The sequence below is a fragment of the Bos indicus genome, chromosome 16 (genome assembly GCF_029378745.1).
Source record: "Bos indicus isolate NIAB-ARS_2022 breed Sahiwal x Tharparkar chromosome 16, NIAB-ARS_B.indTharparkar_mat_pri_1.0, whole genome shotgun sequence".
Lineage (NCBI taxonomy): Eukaryota > Metazoa > Chordata > Mammalia > Artiodactyla > Bovidae > Bos > Bos indicus.
Genome location: NC_091775.1, coordinates 73,034,223 through 73,056,448, shown reverse-complemented (window position 1 = coordinate 73,056,448; position 22,226 = coordinate 73,034,223). Strand labels below are relative to the sequence as shown.

General features: G+C 42.1%; 1 protein-coding gene across 1 annotated transcript in view; it reads right to left on the bottom strand.

Annotated features, from left to right (window-relative positions):
* Nucleotides 1–22,226, bottom strand: part of KCNH1 (potassium voltage-gated channel subfamily H member 1) — a 441,878-nt gene that overhangs the window by 399,524 nt on the left and 20,128 nt on the right. The window contains exons 2-3 of the mRNA XM_070768644.1: nt 11,955–12,078; nt 7,590–7,696 (exon numbers count right to left, since the gene is read on the bottom strand). Of these exons, the coding sequence (XP_070624745.1) occupies nt 7,590–7,696; nt 11,955–12,078 (231 nt within the window). The remainder of the gene's footprint in view (nt 1–7,589; nt 7,697–11,954; nt 12,079–22,226) is intronic.

Genomic DNA, 22,226 nt, shown 5'->3' with positions numbered 1-22,226 from the left:
TTGCAAATACTAATGGGGGGTGGGAGGTGGAGGGGGGGACACAAACCAATTTATTAAAAGTTTATGAGGAAAACCAATGAGAAAATCATAAGAATTAAGTAGAACATATGGCAAAGAATCTGAACAATTAATATAAAAAGTAATTTTAAATGGATATTAAATAAGAAAAAATGCTTCAATCGTACTTGCATTAAAAATACTTGTTAAAAAAAAAAACTGTAATTGTAGGCAATTTGATCTTTTGAAATGATTCAATGCTGGAGCAGTTCAATGAGTCAGACACAGTCTGCAAGTGAACTTGGAAATAGGTTCAATTCTGAAACACTATTTGGCAAAATGTCTCAGGAACCTTGGTTCACATTCTTTGACACAGTAATTTTCAACTTCTAGGAAATATTTCAGAATGTCAAATAATACCTTTGCACAAAGATTTTCATGCCAGCACTTTGTTTAATCAAGAAAATCTAGAGTTCATAAATATGCAACAATAAAGGAAGTATTAATAAAATTCCTTCTAAATTATATTTATGGGGTATTTTTATAAGGATATTTTTATGATGTTTTCATGATAAAAGATTACAGGTATGGTTTCATATTGCATACATGTAAAAAGTTTCAATTATGTAACATCTGCAAGACAAAACACCAAAAAGTGTAAGGTATAGTAGCATTTCTTGGAGTCTTTGAGTCTTTGGGGTGATTGATTTTCTTCTTTAAGCCTTCGTATGTGTTTTCCAGCTTCCCTGGTGTCTGTAAAGAATCTGCCTCCAATGCAGGAAACCTGAGTTTGATCCCTGGATCAGGAAGATCCCCTGGAAAAGGAAATGGCAACCACTCCAGTATTCTTACCTGGGAAACTCCACAGACAGAAGAGCCTGGTGGGTTGCAGTCCATAGGGTTTCAAAGAGTCAGACGTGACTTAGAGACTAACCCATCACAAATTTAAATTTCAGAGAAAAAACATTCCTTTAAATAATGACATTTCACATTTTAAAATCTCAAAGGAATGACTTTTTCTTCAGGGGACTCTGAACAGCTTTACAATGCTGACGGTTTCGAGCTACTGAACTACAAATTGTCAAAGAAGCCACAAGCTGGGCCTCCTCCTTCCCCTCCTCCCACCCATCTCTGTTCAATCTGTTCCTCCCAGGCCACTGCTGGTCAGTTCAGCCTCACACAGCTTGCTCCTTGGCTCTGAAGTGCTTGCTCTGAGTCACTCATTGGTCACCCATTCGTTTCTTGGTAAATATCAGGTTCCTTTAAAGTCACTCAGTAAACACGTGCCAAGTACCTCCTCCAAGAGGACTGCGTGCTAGATACTCGCCCATCAGAAGGCAGCACCAGCAAAGTCCCTGCACTCAGCATCCTCCCATTTTCCCAGACACCTCTCCATCTCAATTGCCTCTTCCCCATCCCTCCCTCAGCAGCCCGCAACCATCTTGTCACTGGGGTGATTCTTAAGTCCCCCACCTCCTGTCTCCTGTGTTGTATTCCATCTTCACTCTCTGATGGAGTTGTCTTTCTGAAATGAAAATCTGATTAATACACAATTAACCCTGCAAAGACATCACTTTGCCAACAAAGGTCTGTATAGTCAAAGCTATGGTTTTTCCAGTAGTCATGTATGGATGTGAGAGTTGGACCAGAAAGAAGGATGAGCACCAAAGAGTTGATGCTTTCAAACTGTGGTGCTAGAGGTGACTCTTGAGAGTCCCTTGGACCACAAGGAGATCAAACCAGTCAATCCTAAAGGAAATCAACCTTGAATATTCATTGGAAGAACTGATGCTGAAGCTGAAGCTCCAATACTTGGGCCACCTGATGTGAAGAACTGACTCAGTGGAAAAGACCCTGATGCTGGGAAAGCTTGAAGGCAGGAGAAGGGGACAACAGAGGATGAGATGGTTGGATGGCATTACTGACTCAATGGACATGAGTTTGAGCCAACTCTTGGAGAAGGACAGGGAAGCCTGGCATGCTGCAGTCCATGGGGTTGCAAAGAGTTGGACACAACTTAGTGACTGAACAAAAAACAAACCCTGCTTAAAACCCCTCAATGCCCCTCACCCCACTCTCTGGTCCCACCACCTCTACCCTTAAGATAAATTCTAAACTCTTAAATGTGGCTGCATGACTGGCCCCTCCCAACCTCTCCAGCTTCACTGATGACACCTCATTTATTCAAGAGATTGCTCCATCAGTTCAGGTGGAGCACCGTCTGTGTCAGGCACTGCATTGGGTGCCGAAAAGAGAAAGGCATGGAAGTCAGCTTTCACTGAAGCTGTTTTCTGTCCTTGCTACTCAGAATGTGATAGTTGGGCCAGCGGCACTGCAGCACGTGGAGCAGAATCTCAGGCCCTTTGGTAGACCTATCTGAATAGAAATGTACAGATTTCGATCTGTAGGTGATTTCATATACACACCAAAGTCTGAGGAGCGCTCCTCTGTGTCTCTTCAAACTTCAGTGCTCCCTCACTGCTGTTGTTGTCTACACATTCCTTTCATCAGCCTGGGATATTCCCTGCCCTTCTTTCTGCCTAACTCAGCACTACCCTTTGGGTTCTGCATGAATTTCCCACCTGTTAGGAAGACTTCCCTCCCTGACCTTCTATGTTGGGAGTGAAGAGACAAGCCCCAGGTGTGCCACTATCAAAACACTTACGGCTCTAAACTATGGATGCTGCCCCTGACTACTGCAAACACTGTCAGAGCCTAGGCTGGGTCTGTCTTTTCATAACTGCATTCCTAGGAACAAGCCCAGGGTCTAAAAGACTACAGGCAGACCTCACTTTATTTTGCTTCACAGACACTGCATTTTTTTTGAACAAGTTAAAGGTTTGTGACAACCTACATTGAGCAAGTCTATAGTTGCCATTTTTTCAACAGCATTTGCTCACTTTATGTCTCTGTGTCATATTTTGGTAATTTTTTGGCAGTATTTCAAACCCTCTACCAGCGAAAAGATTACAACTCACTGAAGGCTCAGATGATGGTTAGCAATTTTTAGCAATAAATTAATTAGTTAATTTTAATGAAGGTATATGAACTTTTTTAGACATAACGCTACTGTACACTTAATAAACAGTTATGTTTACAGTTATAGTGTAAACATAACTTTTACATGCACTGGGAAATCAAAATTTGTGGAATGGAACCTACAATATCTCTGAGGTATATTTTAGTTGGTTATTAAGAAGCTGTTGGAAAAAAAGCACAGAATTTGGTGCAACTGTAAAATTCCCAAGCTTAAAAAATAATTTAAAGTTTCTAAATTCCTCAAGAGAGGGTAGGATTTGGAGGAGTTGCAGCAAAGAACAGAATGCTAGGAAGAAGCCAACACTATCTGTGTCCATTTCTGTCCCATGTTGAATGCAGAGTTCCAAAGAATAGCAAACAGAGATAAGAAAGCCTTCCTCAGTGATCAATGCAAAGAAACAGAGAAAAGCAATAGAATGGGAAAGACTAGAAATCTCTTCAAGAAAAGTAGAGATACCAAGGGGACATTTCATGCAAAGATCGGCACAATAAAGGACAGAAATTGTATGGACTAACAGAAGCAGAAGATATTAAGAAGAGGTGGCAAGAATATCCAGAAGAACTATACAAAAAGATCTTCATGACCCAGATAACCATGACGATGTGATCACTCACCTAGAGCCAGACATCCTGGAATATGAAGTCAAGTGGGCCTTATGAAGCATCGCTATGAACAAAGCTGGTGGAGGTGATGGAATTCCAGTTGAGCTATTTCAAATCCTGAAAGATGATGCTGTGAAAGTGCTGCACTCAATATGCCAGCAAATCTGGACAACTCAGCAGTGGCCACAGGACTGGAAAAGGTCAGTTTTCATTCCAATCCCAAAGAAAGGCAATGCCAAAGAATGTTCAAACTACGGCACAATTGCACTCATCTCACACGCTAGCAAAGTAATGCTCAAAATTCACAAAGCCAGGCTTCAACAGTACATGAACCATGAACTTCCAGATGTTCAAGCTGGATTTAGAAAAGGCAGAGGAACCAGAGATCAAATTGCCAACATCTGCTGGATCATAGAAAAATCAATAGAGTTCCAGAAAAAACATCTACTTTGCTTTATTAACTATGCCAAAGCCTTTGACTGTGTGGATCACAACAAACTGTGGAAAATTCAGAAAGAGATGGGAATACCAGACCATCTGACTTGCCTCCTGAGAAATCTGTATGCAGGTCAGGAAGCAACAGTTAGAACTGGACATAGAACAACAGACTGGTTCCAAATTGAGAAAGGAGTACATCAAAGCTATATATTGTCACCCTTATTTAACTTATATACAGAATACATTATGCAAAATGCCAGGCTGGATGAAGCACAAGCTGGAATCAAGATTGCCAGGAGAAATACCAATAACCTCAGATATGCAGATGACACCACCCTTATGGCAGAAAGTGAAGAAGAACTAAAAAGCCTCTTGATGAAAGTGAAAGAGGAGAGTGAAAAGGTTAGCTTGAAACTCAACATTCAGAAAACTAAGATCATGGTATTTGGTCCCATCACTTCATGGAAAATAGATGTGGAAACAGTGACAGATGTTATTTTGGGGGGCTCCAAAATCATTGCAGATCATGTCTGCAGCCATGAAATTAAAAGACACTTTCTCCTTGGAAGAAAAGCTATGACCAACAGCATATTTAAAAGCAGAGACATTACTTTACCAACAAAGGTCCATCTAGTTCAAGCTATGGTTTTTTCAGTAGTCATGTATGGATATGAGAGTTGGACTATAAAGAAAGCTGAGCACTGAAGAATTGATGCTTTTGAACTGTGGTGTTGGAGAAGACTCTTCAGAGTCCCGTGGACTGCAAGGAGATCCAACCAGTCAATCCTAAAGGAAATCACTCCTGAATGTTCATTGGATGGACTGATGCTAAAGCTGAAACTCCAATACTTTGGCCACCCGATGCAAAGAACTGACTCCTTGGAAAAGACCCTGATTCTGGGAAAGATTGAATGTGGGAAGAGAAGGGGAAGACAGAAGATAAGATGGTTGGATGGCATCACTGACGTGATGGACATGAGTTTGAGTAGGCTCTGGGAGTTGGTGATGGACAGGGAAGACTGGCATGTTGCAGTCCAAAGAGTCGGACATGACTGAGCGACTGAACTAAACTGAGCCTTGAACGAAACCCCTGCAAGTGCACTGGACATCCTTGTGTAAATTAGAAAGAGAAGTTCACCCCTCAGCACAGGTGCAGTTTTAGGTCAGGGTGCGCTGAGGACTCAGCAAACTGGTTTCCAGTTGTCCCCTTTGCAGTGTTGCATCATCATATGTGGTGGTCCTGCCCTGTGCCCCAACTAAATCTAACCCAGTCTGGAGTGAATGGCCGTAGGGAAGCACTGGAAACCAGGTCCTGGCTGTGCATGACCTTGGGTGAGGAATTTTCCTTCTTATACAATGGAGATGACATCCGCCATGCCTACCTCACTGGGCTTAGAGAATCAACATTTTTAAATAGAGTGGAGTCAAACCTTCCACTGAGTATATTTTCTAAAATCAAAGAGTAAGGTAAAAGTTTCATAGGACCTCAATCACCCTTGAGAATGCCTGCATAGCATCCATGAAGTAGAGTCCATGCCCAGGCTGACATGCCACTCCAGGGACTGGCATGTCTCTCTCAGTAAGCCCAGCACAACCTCCAGAGAGGGGAGAGATGCTAGTAATTTGGTAAAAACATAAGCTGCACTGACCTGCTTCCATGCATAGCCCAGGTCTACCTAAGGTACAGAAACAGAGATATCAGAATCACCTTTAGTGCAATGAGATACAATAGGATTGGGGTATGTGTCCACTGAAGACAACAGCACGTGGAATCACTAACTTGGTTTTAATTTTGTATCCCTCTCTTTCTCTTTAGTGCCCAACATGTATAGTGGACTTTGAGCAAGTTAAATGCATGGTCTAATGAAGCGAGAAAACTCTGAAGCAAAATATAAACGCATCGTCTTCGTGCTCTATGCTATGTATATCTATGCTTGGTTGTTCACTCATATCCAACTCTTTGTGACCCCATGGAAGTAGCCTGCCAGGCTTCTCTGTCCATGGGATTCTCCAGGCAAGAATACTGGAGTGGGTTGCCATTTCCTACTCCAAGGGGTCGTCCCAACCCAGAGATCAAACCTACGTCTGTTGTATCTCCTGCACTGGCAGGTGGGTTCTTTACCCCCAGCACCACATGGGATCCCAATTTAGTATCCTGTGTGTGAGGAAATCTATGCTGTTCAGGACAGAAAGCTGCCAGCGTGGGAAACCTTTAAGTCACTCCCGTATTTCGGGGCACACAGGCAGAGTCCCCTCTCCCATGAGAAGGCACTGCTGGCGTGCTCCTGGGAAGAGCTGTGGCTTTGAGTTGTGTTCCCGTAGAGGAAAGGCTGGCATAGAGCCGGTCACCATCTTTCACTTCATTCCTCTCAGCCCTGTTTGGCAAAATGTCTCAAGACGGGAACTAGGGGAGGTAGCAGGGGAGGAACTAGATCTACTGGCTGAGGGGGTGAAATGAGCAAGGTAGCAGCTCGAGAGAGAAATCACGGGGCCAGCCCTCGCAGAGTCGCTGATGCTCAAAGATAATCTCTCGGCTCAGCATCTGCACCAGCCACCCAGAAAAAGGTTCTCTCACTTGTCTGCTCCAGCACTCCAGACTGAAAAAAAAAGCCCCAGGTCCTTCTGGATAAAAGCCACGTGTGCCCTTTGCTTTCCAGAGTGAAACACATCATCCTGAATGCCACCAAAATAAACACGTTTCCTCCCGCACCACCTAGGCCACTCCGGACATTTTCTAGTGAACCAACGACCTACCTAGTTCAATCCTATATATAAAGAATAGGATTCTTTACAAACCAAATAGTGTTTTTAAAAACAGAAATCACCCTTCAACACGTCTGCACCCTGTTACTGCCATGTTTCCATATGGCCCGCTTTCCATACTTCTAATATAATTAATCTCCACTCAATAGGAAACCTCCAAGAGAAAAGTAAGTTTTATACTTGTGTATGGCTATTGACCTAGATTCTTCATTACTATACTTTTAGAAGTGATTATAGAGAAAACAAATATAAATTAACAATACAAACACTATGACTATTAATACTGTCTCTTACAGAAAACTGGGGTCCCCAGGGAAACGAAGTTTTATTCCGAAATTCTTAATTGGGCAATCAACTGATAAGACCTGCTGTGCTAAGCGCTGTACGGAGACAGATATGAAGGTGAACTGGACAGAGAACCTGACCTACCTCCCCTCTCCCAGCAAAATAGCCTTTAAGTCTACAAGTATCTTAAGCCAGCAACTCATCATAAGAAAATCAATAGGAAAAACACTAACTCCTGGCAGAAAAGACATCAAGAAGTCTTAACTGGTTAGTGAGAAGTACAAATGCTCCTGTACAGAACTGGAACTCATCAATCCATACCACTTAGTCCAGTGTACACAATGGCTTCAAGCCACAACATTTAGCTGATGAGAGAAAAGAAAACCCAAGACAGCAATAGAGAAAGAGTAGATATGCTCTTCCAAGCACATCAAGGTATGATTCAGAATGTTCTGAATACTCACTGTTCTTCTTGTACATCAGAATTTCAAAGGAATTCATCTCATAGTTCTCAAAGGTTTGCCGCACTTTTTCAATGGTATCTTTATCGGTCAGCTCCCCATACATAAAACTGCAAAGCAACCAAAAAGCCCGAGTTAGATGAGCAAGTGTTTGTTATTCTACAAGCATCTGCTGCCTACCTGCTATACACCCAGCGCTGTGCTCTGCACTGTGAAACACGCATACACACACACTGAAAACATGCGTGCCATCAGAGAAGATTCACTAACGGGAATGGGATAACACTCCGTCACCATCTCCCCCAGAAACTAACGTCTAATGGGACAGACACACTGGAGAACAGCGATCCAAACAGCAGATTAGGAAACAGTATGACCCTACACAGGAATTACAATACACACAGTAGACATGGAGCACTGAGTGTCAGACAGGCGTCCCAGAGGCAAGGAGAAATGAGATCTAAAGAGCAGGTGGAAATTAGCTGAGAAAGGGAGTGAAAAGAACGTTCAAGGCAAAAAAAGGAGCATTGCAAAGGCACAGGGGTGAGAGGGAGGTTAATTCTGGAACCTGAATACGGTTCAGGTCAGTATACCTGGGATGTAGATACTGAAGGGAAAATTTGCAACTGATAATATACAGAAGTAAGCAGGAGTCAGACCATAGAAGAGACCATGGCATTACAGATCAGGTGAAGTAATTTAAACTTTATCCCAAAAACAAGGCAGAGAGAGCCACTGGAGGGTTTCAAGCAAAGGAGTTGCATAATCAAATCTGCATTTTAGAAATACAACTCTGGGAGACTTCCTGAGAAGGACAGCAGAATAAATTTGGATTACAGATTTTTTTCCTCTCCTAATTCCCAACAAAATAAACAAGTGAATAGGAAAAAAAAAATCACAAAAAGTCATCAATCGAACAAGAAAAAGGGTGCAATTTGATGCTCTAACCAAGATATAGGTAAGGAAAGAACAGAAGGTTCAGCAAGTCAGCCACTGTATTTGTAGCTCCTTTTCCTGCCCACTCCCACTATAAAAGAAAACAGAGAACTGGGTTGAAAAAAATCAAGATGATAAAATTCTACAAATTCTTTCTAATTTCCATAGTCCTCGCACTTGGAAAAAAATAAACCAAAAGGGTTAATAAGTTTAAAAAAGGTTAGTAAGGGCTACCTTGGTGGCTCAGATGGTGAAGAATCTCCCTGCAATGTAGGAGACCCAAGTTCGATCCCTGGGTCAGGAAAACCCCCTGGAAAAGGGAACGACAACCCACTCCAAGTATTCTTGCCTGGAGAATTCCATGGATAGAGGAGTCTGCAGGTTACAGTCCATGGGTCACAAAGAATTGGACATGACTGAGCAACAAAGACTTTCACTTTTCATTCTTCACATTTGGAGAAAAGTAAACTAACAGAGTTAATAAACAGCATGAAAAAAAATTAGGAAAAAACTCGGTAGTAGAAGCTCCTGTCTAGTAATACTCTCTGCGAGGCAGTAACTGCCAAGACCATCCACTTTCTTGGGCCTCACACCGAATACGGTCTGAAGACTAAGGTTTATTCCTCTAGGAATGGGTTATGCCCCACCCCCAACAACTTGGTAGAGTGAACACGCACAGGACATTAACAGAATGCAAGAGAAGAAAAGCCATCCCTCGATGGGGCTGCAAAGGCCAGTCCTCCAACAAGGCTGCCAGTGGACCCTGTGAGCATGCCCCCTCTCCAGGCCTTCAGGTGACACCAAGGAAGAATGGCCACACTCAGCCCACAAGGCTTAGGTGATGTAGAAGCAGCGGCACAGGCTCCCCAACACTACACAACCCATCTCCTAAAATTGTGCACACCTGGCTGTGCAACCTAGCTTTTTCTTGATGACTTGAATCATAGAATCAAAGAATTTCAGAGCTAACAAGAACCTCAGAAATTAGGAAGCACAGTTCCTAAACCACTAAGTCGATCATCGGTAGTTCCCCGTGTGCCCATCTCAGGTAATGCGCTGCTCTGGGGCTGTGTTCTTCAACTATAAATCAGGAAAAGAGACAACCACGCTTGGTGAATTACCTTTAAAAAGAAGGATAGATCAAAACTGAATCAGCTGTGCCTGGGAACAAGAGGATTTCTTTCTCTTCGGAAGTAAAAACTTATGCTCTATTACCATTTCACTTAGCCAGTTGCTCAAAGGCCTTTTTAGCTTCCTCCCAGTTTCCCTTTCTGAATGGATTTGCTAGATAAGTGACCTCCATTTAAGTGATGTGATGGTATACAGGCTGGCAATTTCCTTCACAAGGTAAAATCAACCCCTGCTAAATGGAGTCTTCAGACAAATGAAGTGCCATCATTACATCCAGCTTTTCCTATTCTGTGTGCTTTTTCAAGCTGAAGTTCAGTGCTAGGTACAAGTTTCCTTTCTCTGGACATTAGATTTCAGATGCCTGCGATGCAGGAAATAAGCCAAAGGCCCCTGAGCTATTAGGGATGTAGCTAACACAGGGCGTGCTATCTTTCCTGATAGAAAAGGAACACCTTCAGAGAAACAAGTTTCTTAGTTAGAAACTTACTAAGTTCTCTTATCTGCATAAAGATTATCTAGTACTCTTATCTGATTTTCTTCCAGTGTTTGATGATAGTAAGAAGCAAGACAGGTTAAGGAAAGACTGCTCAAGCCACACTAGAAAGCAAAGCTCACTCTCCCAAAGCGTTCAGATTATGTTTGTACACATACAGATGAACACATAGATGCAGACACACAGATTCCTCAGAGGATAAGAGCACACCAAAAACATAAGAGAATTCTACTGTAATACTTGAGCCAGAATTTCTAAAACTTTGAGGGAAGCTTAAACTTGCCATTTCCCAGTCCCCAAAACCTAAGATTTAAGAAAATGATAATATTTTCAAAACATTTAATACTTTTCAACAAATGAGTTACTTGGCTGATTTAATACAAAGAATATGCGACTTCTGAGAATCAAAGACTATGCCTGGGTTGAACGGGTTTTTCCACCCTTCGGAGATGAGTTCATTTTGGGATCTAGCAGGTTTAGGAAGAGCTTCCTGGGTGGCTCAGCAGTAAAGAATCCACCTGCCAATGCAGGAGATGTGGGTTCGATCCCTGTGTCAGGAAGATCCCCTGAAGAAGGGCACGGCAACCCGCTCTAGTATTCTTGTCTGGAGAATCCCATGGACAGAGGAGCCTAGTGGGCTATGGTCCATGGGGTGGCAATGAGTCAGAGATGACCGAAGCAACTAAGCACAGCACACAGGTTTAGGAAGATGACTCCACTGCGTGCCAACACCACTGAAGACAGACGACTTGAAGAAGGCAGAGTGAGAAGAGCAAGACCTTGCTGAGACAGCACAGGGCCTGGGCCACAGGCTCCACTTAGCACCTAGAAGATGCCCCAAAAGAGCTTTTCTAGTGACACAGCCCAAGGGCACTACTTGGCTAGTAACCCTGTCAAATACCCAAGCTGCACAGCACCCTTCACTTGTGTCTTTGAATCAGTGATCAAAGACAGATGTGACAGCAGCAAGGCAATAAAACCTGGTCTCTTCACTTTTTCTGATGAAAAGCCCTATGAGCGTGGCCCATGTCTCCAAAACGGTATTTACCCTTCAAAAATGGCTAGACAGGCGCTTCCCTGGTGGTCCAGTGGTTAAAGCTCCACACTTAAAATGCAGGGGGTACAGGGTCGATCCCTGGTCAGGGAACTAGGATCCCGTATGCCACTCGATGTGGCCAAAGAATAAAAAAAATTTTTTAAATGACCATATATTTTTAAAATTAATTTAATGACCTAAATTTTTATTTCATCTTCATTTAACTTTGTTTAATCTTCTAATTTTCACGTAATTTCCATCTAAAACCTCAAACTTTTGAGTTTACGTTTTACTGATAAAATGATTTTCCTGAGTTTTTCTAGGTTTTCCCTCATCCCACTGACTGTAAATTCATTAGTTGTAGAGACCACGTTATAGGCCTTCTTTTGTTTTCCTAGTACAGGCTGTGAACTAGAGATGACAGTGTGATAAGCATTCCTGAATGCGCTTAGTCGCTTAGTCGTGTTTGACTCTTTGCAACCCTTTAGATTGTAGCCCTCCAGGTTCCTCTGTCCATTGGATTTTTTAGGGAAGAATACTGGAGTGGGTTGCCATTTCCTCCTCCAGAGGATCTTCCTGACCCAGGGATCAAACCTGCATCTCCTGTGTCTTCTGCATTGGCAGGCAGATTCTTTACCACTTGTGCCACCTGGGAAGTCCATTCCTGAATGAAACTGCTTGAAAGGAAATTCCCAAGCTGAGTATGCCATTTTCTTTTTCCAAAAAGATACCACGAAAGAGTGTTCAACAGAACAAGCCCAAACATAAATACCTGCATGTACTGCTTTTTTGCATCACTTCCGCCCTGTGATAGCCAGACAGCTTGCAAAATCCATCATTGCTGTACACGATAGGCCAGTCCACTATCTGGGCATTCCCCAACACAAAGTTAGTATCTGTTGAAAAGAAAAAAAGAAGAAAAAGAGGGCACATGAGGCAAGACATTATTGAGATTCAATGAGGACATAAATAATAACCAATCCAGGTATTTTTTGTTTCCCCCCAAAATAATCTCTTGAATAGGAACTGGCCCTCTGAGGATCACAGAAAAACAGAGCTCTAAGACCGAATATTTGGAAAGCATATGCTGAGGTTCAGTTTAGTTCAGTTCAGTTGCTCAGTCATGTCTGACTCTTTATGACCCCATGAACTGCAGCATGCCAGGCCTCCCTGTCCATCACCAACTCCCAGAGCTTGCTCAAACTCATGTCCATTGAGTTGGTGATGCCATCCAACCATCTCATCCTCTGCCATCCCCTTCTCCTCCTGCCTTCAATCTTTCCCAGCATCACGGTCTTTTCCATTGAGTCACTTCTTTGCATCAGGTGGCCAAAGTATTGGAGTTTCAGCTTCAGCATCAGCCCTTCCAATGACTATTCAGGACTGATTTCCTTTATGATGGACTGGTTGGATCTCCTTGCAGTCCAAGGGACTCTCAGGAGTCTACTCCAACACCACAGTTCAAAAGCATCAATTCTTCGGTGCTCAGCTTTCTTTCCAGTCCAACACTCACATCCATACATGACTACTGGAAAAACCATAGCTTTGACTAGACAGACCTTTGTTGGCAAAGTAATGTACTCCAAAGGAAGCATGCTTAACCAATCAACCAACATTTCCTGCAGAAATCCACTGATTTCCATAAGACATATTCAAGTCCTAATTTTTCATCTCAGTGAGAGTATGCTAATGTGGAGCTAGCGAGAAACTGAAAGTAATTTCTTCTGAGTTCCATCCAGCATTTTAGCTTGTCAGTCTTTGGGGCAGAAGCAACAAATTGGCCTTACTCACCCTGATTAGCAATTGCCAGTCCATGGAGGAGAAGGCCTCCTTAGAGAGGCAAAGGGGACAACAGCAGAATGCCTCCTGGAACACACATAGCAGAGACCCTTCTTCTTGGTGAGGAAGTGACTAGATCCCTAATACTGGGGCTCTGTGGAACCTGATCAAGATGCCAGGCAATGACAAACCTTACTGATTCGAAATCCTGGAGCCATAGAAGGCACAGTTCAGACCTTTCATGGAGCACTAGACCACCATTCACTCAAGATGCAGGGATTAAGTAAGCCAGATATGTTTGGTTGTCGGGCATGTTCTCAACACTTTCTATATTTTTAAAGATCAAAAGTTTTCAATACCTTTTGTGCTCAGGAAATTAAGTATTCCTTTTCTCTTTTCAAGACCTTAAGCAAATAACATCCAGAACTTAAATATAATCATTATTTTGGCTTGACGCTTTCCTTTCCACAGAATAATCACCCCTTCCCCACCTCCCCCTACCCAAAAGGAAGCAAATAACACCCATACAGACCCTTCCTTTGTTGGACACCAGAGAGGCTGTTTATACATGTACTCTATGTGGAGTGGCATAGTGGTGACATGCAACGTCTTCATTTAATTGGGAGGTTGATTTGGCTCTAGTATATCACAGATTATTCGCAGTATAGGTAATCATCCTTTCCTGTCCATGTGAGCAGGAACAGAGGAAGGAGACACAGGAGGAATAGCTAAATACAGTAAGCTACTCTTTTTGTGTGACATTTGGTTTGTTTACTAACACTTGCAAACATTTGAGCACTTTTAGATTCAAGTGGGCAGTTTAGCTGCCACCAGCTTTGAGAAGCCTCTCTGCAGTGCTCCAGCCACACAGACAGTGTACCTGGATACCTGTTCCTCTCTGGTGGTCCAAAAGGTAGTGGTGGCCCACTGTGCCCTCAGTATCTGCTGCAGCCCCTCCTGGTGAAAGGTGATGTCTCTGCTGGGTGGTCTCCACCACCAGGAGAGCTGAAAGCTAAAGGGTCTGTAGCATGGCTTCCTTCCCCAAGAGAGACCTTACCTCAGCCAGATGGGCCCCACACACCTGAGCCTCTGCCAGTGGACACAAGCGGGAATGGCAGATGGTCAGCTGGTGAATGCTCATCCACCCCTTCCTGCTGTGAGAGCAGGGCTGCGTCCCTTACCCTGCCTACAGATGCTTTCAAGGGCCACCTGGGGTCCTAAGCCTGACTCCTCAGTCTAGGGCAGGTGCCATGGCTCCTTCATTTCTTACTTGAAATTTCCATTTGCTCCAAGTAATCAGAGATCACCTCTGTATTGGAAGTAAGACTTCTCAATGAGAACCTCTGGGTGTGGTGATGTGGGCACACTGCTAACCCCATGGGCTATTGCACTTGCAGCCAACCGGAGTCTCAGAGGGTCCGAGATTCAGCATCAGATAAAACAATATTGGTCCGATGGTCAGAAGCAGCAGAATTAAAATGAAAGAGCTTATTTACTTAGTTATTAGCAATGGAAGCGATGCTTACTGTCAGCCTGAGCGAGCATTTCAACTCAGGGAGGGATTCATTTTATGAACATTCAAAGCTTCAAAGTTCTAACCCCTGACTGAATTTAGAGAGTGTCTATTACTTCTTATTTGTTCAGTTTCTTTCTCTTTGCTGAAAATACATGTCTATGTACACATCTGTTGTGATACTCACATTCATATGAGGTACACAGTAATCTACTCAATCTACTCTTGAGAATGCCTTGATATATTGAAAGTGAACAGAAAATAGCACCTTCATAAACTTTATCTACAAATCCGCTAGCCTTATAAATACACCTTTAATAAAAATCGATGGCTGGTCTTTTCTTCTATCCCTCCCAGACATACATAAATACTTCCGATTCCCACTAGGTACAACACACAATGCAAAACCCTGGGATATCCAGCTTGACAAGACATGGTACATGTCCTCCAGGAACTCACCAGGATAAACAGGCATGCATACAACTAACTAAAGAAACAGGGAATAAAATGATTAACCTGTTTAAGGGAGGTAAAGGATTATGTCTCAGAGTAGTCATGAATGAACTTGCTTTAGTCTGGAAGGATGAGTAAAATTTGGTTAAACATTTTCAATGCCTAAGATATAACTACCACAGATTATACAAAAAACAATAGATATAAAAATGAAAATATGATGCCTGCCTTCAGTGAACTCAAGAAGATGTGGGAGGAAGGGAACATTCCAGGCAGAGGACCCAGCATGAGCAAAGGTCTGGAGGCAGGGGACACAAAGCAGACTAATGTAGACAGACAGGGCAGCCAGGAAGACGGACAGGAGAGGAGCCTGGAGACCAGATTGGGACAGTCTTGAGTGTCAAGTGCTTCTGACTTTATTCTGGAGACGGGTCATCCCTTTATGTTGGTCTTCTCTCCCTGAAAAAAAAACCCTCACATTTCTTGAACTGAGCCACTAAGCCTTAAAATAAGTACAAAATTCACTGAATTACCCGAGTGTTTGTGAAGTCGAGTGGGTTTAACTCTCTTGCTAATGCCTAAAACTGTAATAATCTCAGAAGACTTAGGTAGGAGGGTAAAACTGAGTGAACTTTTCATGGGTAAAGTCCCAGTAAGACTATGTGCTGAGAGGAGGAATAAATAATAGTTTAACTACATATGTTTACATTTCTTTCCTATCTTAGGCCACCCTAAAAGCAAATTAATTAAAAGGTAAACACACATACCAAAAAAATAAAGTGAAAGGAGAAGGAAAATAACTAGGAAATAGAGAAGAATTTAAAAAAAAACACATAATTAATAGACTCAGAAAGACTCAAGAGATAATATATCCATAAAACAAAAATAAGATGTGGGGGGTGAGTGAGGAAGATTCATTAGAGAACAAATGAACAAGTAAATAAGAGTTACCGTAAATTAGAACTGAGTAACAATTTAAAATTCAACAGAGAGAGACATAGGAAACATAAGAAAAAAAATAAGACAAACAGATCAATCAAGAAGAACAGCATGCATCCTAATAAGAACAGCAGAAAGAACAGCACAGAATAGGATAGAAGACATTTTAAAAAAATTAAACTACCAAATGTGAGGATAGAATAACAATATTTCCAGATGCGATCTTCAGATAAGAGCTGGGAAATTTATGTCCCATATATCCTTTCTGAGGAAGTTAACTTGATGTGTATCAGCAAAAAGAGGGTGTAAAGCAAGAAAGAAGACAACATGGGAACTAGGGGAAGTGAAGTCGCTCAGTCATGTCTGACTCTTTGCGACCCCATGGACTGCAGCCTGCCAGGCTACTCCATCCATGGGACTTCCAGGCAAGACTACTGGAGTGGAGTGCCATTTCCTTCTCCAGGGGATCTTCCTGAATCAGGGATCAAACCCTGGTCTCCTGCACTGCAGGCAGACTATTTACCATCTGAGCTACCAGGGAAGAATGAACTAGGGGGAAAGTGGCTCCAAATATAGAAAGCAGGGAAGGAAGCTGCTATGAAGTATTCAATACAGAATGGTTACGAGAAAAGAAGTTCCAAAAGAGACTTATCTAGAGATAAAGGGAGTCAGGATCTAATGATATTCTTGATAATTTGGAATAACATAAAAATTTTAGTAAAGGTATATAATTCGGGGGGCAGGAAAGGAAATTAGAAACAAAGAAAACAAAAGCTGTGCAAGAAGGGAAGCCAAATCATACTATATCACATCACAGTCATCATGCAAACATCTTATTAAATTCCAGTTTTTAAAACCAACATAGTCAAAGTATGCATGGAATATTTGACTGTAAGTATCTCAATAATCTCATCAATTCTAACCTCATCAGTTCTGTAAAAATACAAACGATAAGCTGAGAAAGAGGAGAACAATCATCAGATGGTGTCTAGAGCTGATTTAATTTTTAAAAAGGTATAAGTATTTCACTGAAAGCTGCAAAGATAACGAATAAGGGAGTAATATAATTATATTAGGAGGAGGGATAGGAAATAGATAACGTGAGCTAAAAGCTCAAATAAATTAACAGAACTCAACAGATAATATCTAAAATTGGTAAACCTGAAAATAGCTACAACGCGTGTTATTTTAGAGACACGGGAGAAACTACAAGAAGTAACAGCTGTAATTAGAAAATGTGGCCTCCAGTGAGCAGGATGGGTGAAAAGACAGGCATAGGACAACTGTTTTCTTCATAAGCTCTTCAGCTTGGTATTTTACTCATGAACATATACTACTTTGATAAAAATAAGTATATTCTTAATTTTTAATGAATTTAATCAGAAGAGGTTAACTTATTGATTAAAATTTTCAATTACTAAAAAAATGAGAATGGAATATAGTTCAAGCTCCAGATATCACTGTAATTTCTCATAAAAGTAGTCTGGTCATCTTTTAAAGGTATTCATTATTCTCAAGCACTCCAAGTGTTCCTGGGGTGCATATTACAGCCTTCTCTGGGAAAAATCATGTACACTAGCATCTTCTCTGACTTTAGAAAGGAAACATCTGTCCACTGACAGATGAATGGATAAAGAAGATGTGGTATACACATACACACATGCGCACAGTGGAATATTAGCCGTAAAAAGGAATGGAACAAGCCATTTGCAGCAACACAGATGAACCTATGTTCATCTAGATTATCATACTAAGTGAAGTCAAGTCAGAGAAAGACAAATATCAGATGATATTACTTATATGTAGAATCTCAAATATGATACAAATGAACTTATTTATAAAGCAGAAAAAGACTCAGAAAACAAACTTACAGGAACCAAAGGGGAAACGTAGGAGGAAGGGATAAATTAGGAATTTGGCATTAGCACATATAAACTACTATGTACAAGACAGATAAATAACAAGGTCCTACTGTATAGCACAAGGAACTATATTCAATATCTTGCAATAAACTATAATGGAAAAGAACATGAAAAATTATAAATATATGTATAACTGAATATCTTTGAGTACACCAGAAACTAACACAATATTGTAAATTAACTATTCAATTAAATAAACAAGCAAATAAATAAGTAAAACAATACGCCTTGGGAGAAAGAGAACTCCCTCTTATCCACAGACTTGGAATGAGTGAAAGAATTTTAGTTCCAGTCACAAAGCCATTTGCTTCTAACACCAGAGAATCCAAGCATTTAGAAATTCTTTCCTCTTCCCCACTGCATCCATAGCACACATGTGTACCCTGCTATGGTTGGCTAAAAAAGAGCATATTCAATTTATAAGAAACATATGTGTACCAGCATGCTAAGTCACTTCAGTCGTGTCTGATTCTTTGTGACCCTACAGAATGTAGCCCACCAGGCTCCTCTGTCCATGGGATTCCTCAGGCAAGAATACTGGAGTGGGTTGGCATTTCCTCCTCCAGGGGATCTTCCCAACCCAGGGATCGAACCTGCCTCTCTTACATCTCCTGCACTGGCAGGCGGGTTCTTTACCACTAATACCACCTGGGAAACCCATAAGATACAAATAAATAACCTACAAACTACCTTCCAGAGTACAATCTCTGAATTTGTAAATTGGGGAATTACCCACACAAATAACAGCTTCCTAGGTGGCGCCGATGGTAAAGAACCCACCTGCCAATGCAGGAGATGTAAGAGACACGGTTTGTTTGTTTGTTTGTTTTTCTTCAATTTAAAAAGAGATTTTTATTGAAGTGAATACATTACATAGGTATAAGCTTACTGATATTTAAAATTAAAATTAATAACATGTTAGTTCTCTTATTGTTTTTTTTTCCATACAAGTCTTTTTTTTTAAATTTTATTTAACTTTACAATATTGTATTGGTTTTGCCATATATCAAAATGAATCTGCCACAGGTATACATGTGTTCCCCATCCTGAATCCTCCTCCCTCCTCCCTCCCCATACCATCCCTCTGGGTCGTCCCAGTGCACCAGCCCCAAGCATCCAGTATCGTGCATCGAACCTGGACTGGCGACTCGTTTCATATATGATATTATACATATTTCAATGCCATTCTCCTAAATCATCCCACCCTCTCTCTCTCCCACAGAGTCCAAAAGACTGTTCTATACATCAGTGTCTCTTTTGCTGTCTCATATACCTGGGTTGGGAAGATCCCCTGGAGGAGGAAATGGCAACCCACTCCAGTACTACTGCCTGGGAAATCCCATGGACAGATGAGTCTGTCGGGCTACAGTTAATGGGGTCGCAAAGTGTCAGACATGACTTAGTACCTAACAACAACAACAACATTACTTTATTGAAAGAAGTGTCATGGACTTTATCATTTTACTCAAGAAAAACTAAGTCTCTAAGGACCCACTCAGTTATAGCAGGGTAGAGTTGGGGTTTGAACCTGCTCTGCTGCTGCTGCTGCTAAGTCGCCTCAGTCATGTCCGACTCTGTTCGACCCCATAGACGGCAGCCCACCAGGCTCCTGGATCCCTGGGATTCTCCAGGCAAGAACACTGGAGTGGGTTGCCATTTCCTTCTCCAATGCATGAAAGTGAAAAGTCAAAGTGAAGTCACTCAGTCGTGTCTGACTCTTAGTGACCCCATGGACTGGCAGCCCACCAGGCTCCTCCGTCCATGGGATTTTCCAGGCAAGAGTACTGGAGTGGGGTGCCATTGCCTTCTTCGTGAACCTGCTCTATCTGACTTCAAGATCCATGTTTTTAATCATTACATTACATAGTCTCCTCCTTATTCCACTAAGTACTAAGATCAGACAATTTCTATGAAAAATCTTTGTAACACATTAGATTTATGTACCTTTCTGCTAAAATACTAAGTATAATGAGACATTTAATTGATGAGTTAACTATCATTACTGCCATCATATATTATGATTCTTCCTTGTGATACACAATGATGCCCACAGGAAATATTGACGTGGGTAGAACTAATTGCTCTTCTACTAAATGCTTCAGTTCTCCTGTCTATCTATTCAATGTTTTTCTCTTTCCTCACTTGCAAACTATCACTTCTTACTTTTTAATACTTAGTGTGCCATCCTATTTCTAGAACAGTCTTCTTTCCACACAATGATAGGAGAGGGAAGACGTTGTGCCCGGATCCCTTTTGAGACTCAGTGATGGGAGAGAATTCTACACTGGTGACTCAAAGGTGCTGATCCTGCCAGCACCTAGAAGGTTCCAGCTGCTCCACTTCTGCTGTAGTTGCCTAAGCAGATGGTTGTCACCGTGATGTCAGTGATGACCATGGAGATAAAGACCACACCTCATACTGTCCAAGCCTAAGATCAACCTGAGGGCTCAGCAAACTATCAGGGGTGAGCTACAGAGCCAGTGAGAGCCTCGATTAGATCAAGTTTTATACACACACACACACAGAGCATGCAGGGTTGGGGCAGAGCACCAAGTTCTATTCCATCAAAGACAGAACATAAGTCCTATGGGTAGAATGAGCGTCTAAACACTAATCAACTGAGTTACCTCCAAAAATGAAGTTGCTCGGTCGTGTCTAATTCTTTGCGACCCCATGGACTGTAGTCTGCCAGGCTTCTCTGTCCTTGGGATTTCCCAGGCAAGAAAACTGGAGTGGGTTGCTATTTCCTTCTCCAGGGGATCTTCCTGACCCAAGGATAGAACATGGGTCTCCCGCATTGCAGGCAGACTCTTTACAATCTGAGGCACCAGGGAAGCTCAAGTTACCCCAAAAGACCACCTAAACTGGAAGAGTTTGAGATGCTAACTGGAAACTTCAGAGTCCTCCCAGAACTGATTTCCCCTTGCCAGTCAGTGTGGTGGGAGCCTGTGAGGGAACTAGAATCTGTTAAAATACAGAAGTGAACCTAGGTATGTCTGAGTAAATTTGCCATTGTGCCTCTAAAAGTATATCTGTCATAAGAATAGACAGGCTCAGAAACTTAGAATCTCCTGAAAAAACAAACATGCATAAATTCTGGTGCAAGGACTCCATGATAGCACTTTGCTAAGCCAAGTTTCCTTAATCCCTCTAGGAGGCTGGCTGTATTCCCACTGGTTAAGATGCCAAATAAGTGGGCTCTAAGGAAGTGATACAGGTCTTGTAGCCAAATGCAGAGATGTGCAATCCACATCCAACCATAAATGACTCTGGGATTACTTACCATTTTCCAAGCTCAATAAATGAAAATTTATTTTGAAGCCAAGCAAAACTTAATTGGGAAAGTAAGCCACTGCATGGAGAAAATATTAAAAATATATAATCTCCTGAGACTGCATCAGAATTGACCAGACCTGAGAAATTCCCTTGGCGGTCCACCAGTTAGGATGCTAGGCTCTCACTGTCGAGGGTCCAGGTTCAGGCCCTGGTGGGGGAACTAAGATCCCACAAGCTGCATGACATGGACAATCTCTCTCTCTCTCTTCTCTCTCTCTCTCTCTCTCTCTCTCTCTTCTCTCTCTCTCTCTCTCTCTCTCTCTCTCTCACACACACACACACACACACACACACACACACACATACACACACACAGAACTGACCAGATCTGGATCTAAGAGATTTGGAGATTTTAAACTGAGAAATGTTAGGATATCTGACATTCTATATCTATGAAGACAGCATCATCACCATCAAGACCACATGTATTAATACTCACCCATGAGGTGCGCAGGGCACAAGTATTAACCAATTTTTATAGATCTTATGAAAGAGCTTAGGGGCTTCCCTGGTGGCTCAGCAGAAAAAAATTTGCCTGCCAATGCAGGATATGCAGGTTTGATGCCTGGGTCAGGAAGATCCCCTGGAGAAGGAAATGGCAATCCACTCCAGTATTTGTGCCTGGGAAATCCCATGGACAGAGGAGCCTGGCAGGCTACAGCCCTTGGGGTTGCAAAAGAGTCAGACACAACTTAGAGACTAAACAATAACATCAACAAAGAGAACTTAGCAAATCAAAGGAACTCTTCCTGTGTCACACGTCTAAGAGAGTAGGTGCTGTCTCATATCCAATACTCTAGTAGTCAAGGCTACCCAGAGAAACAGGAGCAATAGGAGATAGCAATAGGAGAGAGAGAGAGACAGAAAGACAGAGATTTATTACAAGGAACTGGCCCATGTGATTATGGATGCTGACAAGTTCCAAGGTCTATAGTTGGCAAGCTAGAGACCCATGAGAGCCAATGGTATAATTCCATTTCAAGTCTAAAGGCCTGAGAAGTAAGAGAATTGATGGTGTAAGTTCCAATCTGAAGGCTGCCAGGAGCAAGACCACAGAAGAGCCAATGTTTCTATTCAAACCCAAAGGCAAGGGGAAAAAAAA